General features: G+C 37.6%; 1 protein-coding gene across 2 annotated transcripts in view; it reads right to left on the bottom strand.

Annotated features, from left to right (window-relative positions):
• Positions 1 to 3,195: 3,195 nt before the first annotated feature.
• Positions 3,196 to 8,803, bottom strand: part of iqsec3a (IQ motif and Sec7 domain ArfGEF 3a) — a 168,640-nt gene continuing 163,032 nt past the window's right edge. Inside the window, exon 14 of one of the 2 annotated variants that reach the window (XM_016563257.1) lies at positions 3,196 to 5,791. In XM_016563257.1, coding sequence (XP_016418743.1) covers positions 5,324 to 5,791 — 468 coding nt within the window. In that variant the 3' untranslated portion in view covers positions 3,196 to 5,323. The remainder of the gene's footprint in view (positions 5,792 to 8,803) is intronic. The other variant, XM_016563258.1, reaches the window with a different exon arrangement.

Here is an 8,803-nt window from a genome sequence, read left to right as displayed (position 1 = left end):
TATATATATATATATATATATATGTATTTTCTCTGAACGCCTATATGAAGTGTTACCAAAGCTACAAAGGGGACTTTTATTTTGAGGATTCTATTTGTAGAGATTTTGTGAATTGGTTACAAATTCAATAAAGAAAAAAAAAACTGATGCTTCAACATATACACATTAATAGATCTATATAGATAGATGTCATTCAGCCATGTAGTTTAAAGGTTAGTGATTTGAAAATATTAGTAATTGATAAGAATGTCTTGAGAGGAATGGTCTTACTTTATGCTCGCATACTTTGACAAACACTAACAATCCAGCAGGGCATAGCAGCAGCATAAAAACCAAAAAGCAATATGCACAGTGACATTTTATTACTGCCTTCCATTTTAGCAGCAGTTCTGAGAGGAAAAAATAGACACTGTTAGTTAGCTGACCTCTGTCAGTGACCTTTGACCTGTGTTGATCCATAGCTCTGCATTACATTTGAAAAAGGCTCTATCCACAGTGTGGATACAACAAACCATTCATGTCAGTCTGAAAAGGACTGTAAATAAATAACCAGACCACTCATGTAGGTCTGGAATAGACAGCAACATGTTTAATAGCGTGTAAATCTATCATACAGACAAGAGTAAAACCAACAATTGGATAATGGGACTGACTGACTTTCAAACACACATAAATAAATCGCTAACACACACAATAACTTCCTGTGAAAATTAGCGCTAATAAACGTTGATGTTATTCTGCCTTCAAGTTCTCCTGGGATGTTTTTTATCAGTTCTCTAACTGTAAGTACAACAAGATATGAGATATTTTCTTAATTTCTGAACAAAACCCTTTAGCACTACTGCTACAAAACAAAGGTGAAAGAATGCACATGAGATGCCTTATTCATGTGTCTGTCTATGTTTTACCACACAAGAATGTTAAAAAACACCTTAATGAGTAGTATTTTCATCAACATTAGTTAACTAACGTATCTAAAGATGATTATAATAGTGTCTCATAAATCTCATAAATGCCATCATTCTGACAGGACTTGAAGGCAGCATAACACACCAGTGCAACAGCCCTTCTGCAGGCTAAACCAAGGTTAGTGTTAGCATCGTAGCCTTTGGTTGTGTGAAGGGCTTTAATTCAACACTCATCTGTTGGGTTAGATCACATCTCATTTGCTAGCCAGGGCACATTCGCTCAAGCATAATAAACTCCTCAAAACCAGGGTCATGCACAATTTATCTGGCTTCCTGTTTCCATCACCTCCACGCCAACTCCCTCAGGGGCCAAATGCAAGGCTACGGAAAGAGAAAGACAAAAAGTGAACTCCCGTCACTCAGTATTTCATAGAAAGGAATCTAGCGCTGATTCTTTCACCATTTTTGGCGCTGGTTGTGCAATTCACCTATGTTTATTCTCTAGACTAAGCTGCTGTTGAAATTTTTGATAAAGAAGAATAATAGATCTCTGTGACAGTTGGCTGTTATTCCAAGGCTGGATCTGTAAAAGATTCTGTCATCATTTACACACCGTCATGTTGTGTTTGCTATTATTTTGTATGCAGGAGATATTTTGAAGAATATTCACAATGACTTTCTGATACAATAGTGACACCAACACAAGCTCATTGGGAAATGTGCTTCTACATACAATTCACTGCAGTTTTCAGCTAAAATGAACACCAGTGGCAGTAAAACCCCAACAACTTTTATTCCTTTTCACCAAAATTATTACGGGGCAGATTATAGACTAATAAAGACTTATTTGTGTGGTTCTTTGCGCATTTTCTCTACTATGTTAAACACAAGCCACAACACGTGATAAAAGAGCTCAAACGGCATGGTTGCTTCAGGAAAGGCATTATTATAAACTCATGTTTGAATACTATCGGTTCAGTTTTGAGTAAGTTTTTGTGTAGGTGGTACGCAATGCAACACAATCATTAAACTTTTAGCACCACTCACCAGACATTCCATTTCCAAACTGCAGAAATACAACCAATGGAATAAACTGTTGTCACAATCATGTTCATCTGTTTTGGAGAAAATTGAACATGCTGGACATTTTACTTTAAAAGTGACATGAAACGCCCAAAGATGCAACATAGCATCATTTTCCAGAAATGTTGTCACATGTACATTTTCCCAATTAGCCTGGATTGATGAAAACAGAAATAAAGTCACAATTATTGAGAGATATAAAGTAACAATTCTGTGACAAAGTCACAGTTACATTTTATTTTTTTGTTGTAATTATTATTCTGACACAACAACAGGGTTTGATATGAACAAAATTAAATTTTGGAATGACCTAAAACTAAAATGACCTTTAACTAAAAAAATGCACTATTCATTCATTGAGAATTAATTGGAGCAGATATTAAGAAGAGAGGACAATTTGCTCATGTCCAGGTTATGCAATAAACTCATGTGTTGAGTTTCTCACCAATATACAGTATATGAAATATCTGGTGTTCGTCATCCCAAATCATCCCCATACATGGAAATAAAGACACAATGAGAAGAGGAAATGAAGATCAGATTGGGAGCTCCAAACAGCAGCAATATAATTATGAAACAAACACACAATCATATAAGAAAACAGAGGAAATAGGACACACAGCTACCTATGACACATCAATGGTGTTACAATAAATAATACAGCTTAAAGTCAACATGAAATCCAGTTAATACACATTCCTGGCTTTTGTGCCTCTGAAATGACTTTCTTTTCCCCAGATAATATCACCACGGTTGTAAGGGGCAACAGCCAAATAGCTATTAAGGCAATGTCAGATTTGCTCTCGAGGGTGAATTTCACCTTTAGCCTCCATGTCCCTTGGAGTGCTGGCAAACCCGAATTTATGTCTGGCTTCATTATTCCATTCACTTTTCATGATCCAATCCAATTTTTAGTCCTGGATTTTTCTTTAAATATTATTTATCACTTTACACATCTTTAACACATCACATTGTGGAAGCAAAATAGTTGGTGAATTATGCTTCATGTTGACTTTAAATGTTTATGTTGATGAAAACCTTTATCAGAAATGGTGGGTAGTTAACATTTATCGGTGCTAATTCATTACTGCTTTATATGCTGATATATGATAGCTACAAACAAGCAAAACAAAAATAAACCATTGATCGGTTTTCCATTCGGCTGATAAAATCAGATCAAACCAGACAAACATTCAGGTTAAAGTGTTTTGTGCCAACAATGTGCATCTCAGTTGATGTTTCAAGTGTCACTCAAGGCTCTCGAAAAGCTTCAGACAAGAGTTTTAGGAGTCAAACGGCAGAGATAGGTTTGATGGTGCTGAAGGGTGTCTCTTGGGCGCTTTATATAGCTGCGAATATTGATGAAGGAATAACACTATGAGACCATGTTACATTGTCTGCGTCATGTGATGACAGTGACGTAACATTCTGTCAGACAAACACACATTGTCCAAAGATGGTTGCTGGGATCAAATGGCCTTTTCACAAGGGCCTTATACGTTCCAAGTTGCTACATAAAGTTCAAGTACAAGCATTAAAAGATCTCCATCTTCTATCAGGTACTCTCTGAAATTCCTGAGCATGAGAACTATAGCCATTCACTGGCTGTGACTGGCTCTTTTTTCCGTCATTGAGCCGTGATACGTTGCCACACATAAAAGGTCCTTTCACATGACTCGTGTCAGGGCTTTAACACAACCCTCTATGAACTTTGACCTTCAAAGGCAAACGCATTTTTTACGAAGTTGCTAGGTAGTAAATACGCAGTGAAAGCCAACGGAAGAGGTAACACATATTTGAGCTTTAAACAAGATAAAAGTCCCACTGTTTGCACCGCTACATCATAGAAACATTGCTGGCACTTCAGAAATTCCACTACACAGTTAGCACAATGCCGATATTTCGGCACAAAAACCTCTCATTCACAAACCACCCAAAATCCAGTTTAAATGCACACTAAATGAGCTGGTAAAGTGCCATGTGCATTTAAATTAATTCAATTATGTTTGTCTCTTCTATCCAAATTACGCTTGTTATAGAATATGAGTAGTTTCCAAAAGGTTCATGCTATTTGCTTGCAACTGTAAATTTTTTAGAGATCACGGCAGCCATGCATTTTCAAATAATGATCAAACGATGGAGAAGAGTTTCATAAACAACCATTTATACTTATTCAGTCAACTGAAGTCAAGCCACTGGATCACAGTGGTGAAGCAACACTGTACTGTCCTAATAAAGCATACCATATTGTGTAAGTCCGCTGGAATTAATGTATCAGGTACTAAAACAATAAAGAAAGCACATGCAAATAAATGGTGCTATATTTGGACACCAATAGCAAATGATGTTGTGTTGTAGAACATTTCTTGTTTTCATTTTTGCATTGGCACTGCTCACATGATAAGTCATGATAAGTCTGCTAATCGTTGGTTATGTTTAAAAAGATCAGAAGCCAATCAAAACTGAAATCATCCTAATTTTGATAGGCGCATTGCAGTAAGTCATGTGAAAGAACCTTAATACTTTCTACATTCTCAATTTACACACATATATCAGTTAAAAGGAGTGACATAAAAGACATTTTCAAAGACAGGTGATAATTAGGAAGTAATTCACATTTCACAGGAATACAACATCACCACATAAGAAGTGGGGGATGAAACAGTTTTTGGCTAATGGTATCACTTAAAAGATTTTTTTTTTCTTCTTCTTTTTTTAATGTCTGTCTACCTAGAGGGAATCTAAATGATCGTTGATTTAAGCATATGTTTGCTCTAGCCCTAAGCGTTCAACAGTGCAAAAAGTCCACGGAGGAGGGAGTCCTCATTTTGGCACATATATCATTTTCCAGTCGAAAGCATACACACACACTAAATAGACTCATCAGTAGGATAATAAAAGCCAAAAAGGGTGATTTTACACGTAAAACCAGCTCCCGCACAAAAGCAAGTGTCGGTGGAATTGAAACCAATGTTGTCGGGTGTCACATTATTTCGTGAAATCATTTTGTCTATAACAAAATGCACCAGAGAAATCCTGTCAAGAACAAGTACTCAACGATATAACCTCAGAGCGCGTCCAGAAAGACGAGAACTGTTATATAAATTTGATAAAACTACATAACGTTTCAAAATACACAGCAATTAGGTAAATCGTATTTTCGTATTGGTTGTTTCACATATCTGCAAAGTCAATAAAGTCTTCATGTCTCTTACCTTAAATATATGCATATTAATAACGTTTTTTCATTATATTTCTTTCATGTATATACATATGTAGATAAATACTGTCAAAAGTGCGCCTGGAGTGTTTTATAGTTATTTGTTTGAACTCTATATAAGGCTACGAGAGCCACTTGGGGTCCTCTGCAGTGCAAGGCGGGGATCTGGGGGTATATACTGGTGAGGGTGGTTATATGGTGGTGGCGGTGGAGGCAAGGGCGGTTGTGAACCATCGTTCCCCCCCTGGTTGACTCCGCCATCAGGTGAGCGCACTGGTGTGGAGACGACAGACTGGATGAGCTGGTGATGAGTGGGGCTCTGGCTAAGGAACGCCTCCATGCGTCCGTGACAGCCTTTGTCCAAGACGATGACCTTGACGATTTGCTGGCACTGGATGAGCGTGTCGGGTCGTATCTCGGCCAGGGCCATGGGCTGGTAGGAGTGCGAGGGTGTGGGGCTGGCACATTGCAACGGAGGCTGCTGGAAGAGCTCCCTCTGGTGGTTGAAAAGGGCGGTGCACTCAGGGCTCTGCGGTGCCGCGTTGAGCTGGTACGTCTGAAGCCTGTTGTGAATTGACACCTAGTTTAGAAAACAGTCAGAGATAGCATCATATGTTATAAGACTGTTCTCCTTCTACCGCCATCAGCCCTCCGGTGAACACACATCACAATAGACATGCGCAAAGTGTTGCGTGTGGACATGGCACAAGGGGTTTGCTCGGTGTCTTGCGACTCGGACAGAGGGTGGGAAGCTGGAATCGGGTTGCAGATGTGGAGGGTTTTGGGGACCGTGTGTTTGTGTATTTAAAGTGTGTGGTGGTTATTAAGAGGACACTGAGGGCCCCTGTGTCTCCCTTGGAAACCACTAGAGCATTATGGGAATAGAGAATGAACAACACTTCAGGGAAGAAGGGGGACAAGAAAGGGTGGGACAGGTTAAACAATGGGAAGGGAGTAATTGGACAACTACAGACAGCACACATCCGAATGCATGCCATCAATATTTCTCATACTTAAGGTTCGGGACTTAAATAGGAGTTTGCCTGGATTTGCAAACAATTCTCTCTCACTCTTCTTATTTGTCTACTGGGCTCTAATAATGGCACGTATCCACAATTATCTGTGGGATACTTCCACTGCCCCTGGGATTGATGACTTTGAGGAGTGATGAACATACAGTAGTTCATAGTTCAAATTGAATTAATCTAGCTTGGTCTCAGGATAGATGCTGGCTCTTGAGGGTTGGCTTGATGGCTAAAGTGAGGGCACCTGCCTCTGAATTAGTCTTCTTCACTGTTAGACACATTTACTGACAGTGCACCACTTTGTCTGAGAACAGAGGGTGTGGAGGTAAAAAGAAAAAAAAAAGAAAGAAAACTATTATTTTTCTCGACAGGGAAATAGTTTTTTTTTTTTTTTTTTTACAATAATTAATAAGTCATCTACTATGAGTTCTGAGGTTGTTAATCCTAAGGCGAGGAGACAGTTATTACTGCATATGCATTTGTAGGAGTTTCCCTTTCAGAAGCAAAATGCATGGTTTAAATAAATAATGCAATGTACTTCACTAAGGTTTGTGGCTGTCAATTGACTGGTATTTGCAAAAAACAATTTATGCCCAAAAAAGCATGTATGTCTTAACCCATTCTGCGCCTGTGTTGTTGATAAATTACCCGCACCTGATTATCATCTCTGCTTGTTTGCGACTCTATGCTAATTTGTGCTGCTTATAGTAGATTGCGTTGGTCATTATGGAAATGATCTGGCTGCGCCTGTATGCTTTAATGTGCACATTGTCAGTAGATCGACCGCAAAACTTTCCATTCACATCAAACCTTTTAAGGATTGCGCTTTCACACTAATTTGCCCTGTTAAGTAAATCACACCCTAAAGCCAGTAAATAACACAGTCTTGTACCTTTATTTTTGTGACCATCTTTTTTTTTTTTTTTTGCTTCACATTAAAGTTTGTAACGTTGTGTCACCTCATAGCTGGTTTGCATGGCTTGCAACGCTTTAACAAAGAACTTAAAAATCTCTTTGGGAAAAATTAAAGGAAAAAATACTTCCAGAACCAACTCCGCTGATAAGGCTAGATGTATTTTTATTTAAGTTTTAGCATGTTAAAGCTGCCAAAAGCTGGTAGTTAGATTAGTTTGTGTTTTCCTCAGTTATGTTAAGTTTTTCTTTTTCACTTTACGGAAATGTTTTCATTTTTTTTTTTCAAAACTAATAACTCAATTTACATACTGTTCATCTTACTGAAATTAATAAACATTAATTAACCATTGCACTCATTTAAATTAAAGCTATTGTTATCCTTTTCAGTGTTTTAATACATTTTTTGAATAGATTATCATATATCAAGTGCAATTTCCTTTTATCAAATGTTATAATTTGCCAATTGTTGGTTGAAGCTTTTAACATTTCAAACGTATTTGAGGATTCCATAAAGCCCTGAAAACCACTAAGATATTAACATTAAATACATATTTTATGTACATTCAGAAAATAATATGAAAATATATGCATAAAAGTTTCATGACGATACTTGAGGGTATGATTAGTTCAGGATTATGTAATGTTATAAATGTTCTTTTCAGTCAGTTATAATGCAACTGTCATTGCACAAACATTTGGGCATATTCCAAATGTGACATATGAATATATGTCAAGAATATATGAATATTAGAATATAGGTAAAGCTTTTTTTTTAAAGTGCAAAAAGCTGAAAAATGTCATATACTGCAAACTGCTGTTAAATTATGAAATATTAATGCATTCTATATAAAAGTGACTATGCTGAAGCTCAGCAACCCTCCAACATGCTTGCCATATCTTTTCTCTTTCTTCTCAATGTTTGTGTCCATCTTAGCACACTTTTCAGGTCATATCCATCTCAGCCTTACATCCACTGTCTAGCTAACATGTGCCAATCACTGCCATCCATAACAGCTAAAACATGTTTTAAAATGTATTATGGCAATACTGCCATGTTTAAACTGGCAGGTGGCTCAACTAGTCTATAGAAGTTGGACACCTTATTCTCTTTCTCTTTCTCCCCCAGGATATGGCTGGCGTTTCCTCCGACCCCTCTGCTGCCTGCGATGTGTTCTGACAGTCCATGGCCTTCAGGGGTTCACAGGGTGCTGACAGTTACATGTGGCATGATTAAGGTGAGGGTTTTCAGTGCCAGACAGGAAGTCGCTGCCACTCTGATCATGTTCAGGCTAATAGCAGCCCACTAATGCGCTACATCTAATGCTAGCAGAAATGGAAATATGCCTGTTAAACAGAACATGCAGACAGGGCTGGTGGATTTAGAACTTTTTTTTTATAACACTTTATTTAAACAGCCTATTCTCACTATTAACTAGTTGCTTAAAAAGCACATATTAAAGGGGTCATATGATGTTGCTAAAAAGAACATTATTTTGTGTATTTGGTGTAATGAAATGTGTTTATGCAGTTTAAGTTAAAAAAAAACACATTATTTTCCACATACTGTACATTATTGTTTCTCCTCTATGCCCCGCCTTTCTGAAACGCGTCAATTTTTACAAAGCTCATCGTTCTGAAAAGCGAGATGTGCT

This window comes from Sinocyclocheilus rhinocerous, unplaced genomic scaffold (genome assembly GCF_001515625.1).
Source record: "Sinocyclocheilus rhinocerous isolate Xijiao unplaced genomic scaffold, SAMN03320098_v1.1 scaffold78, whole genome shotgun sequence".
In the NCBI taxonomy this organism is placed as follows: Eukaryota; Metazoa; Chordata; class Actinopteri; order Cypriniformes; family Cyprinidae; genus Sinocyclocheilus; species Sinocyclocheilus rhinocerous.
The sequence above is the reverse complement of the archived record's forward strand: the minus strand, read 5'-3'. Positions and strand labels throughout refer to the sequence as shown.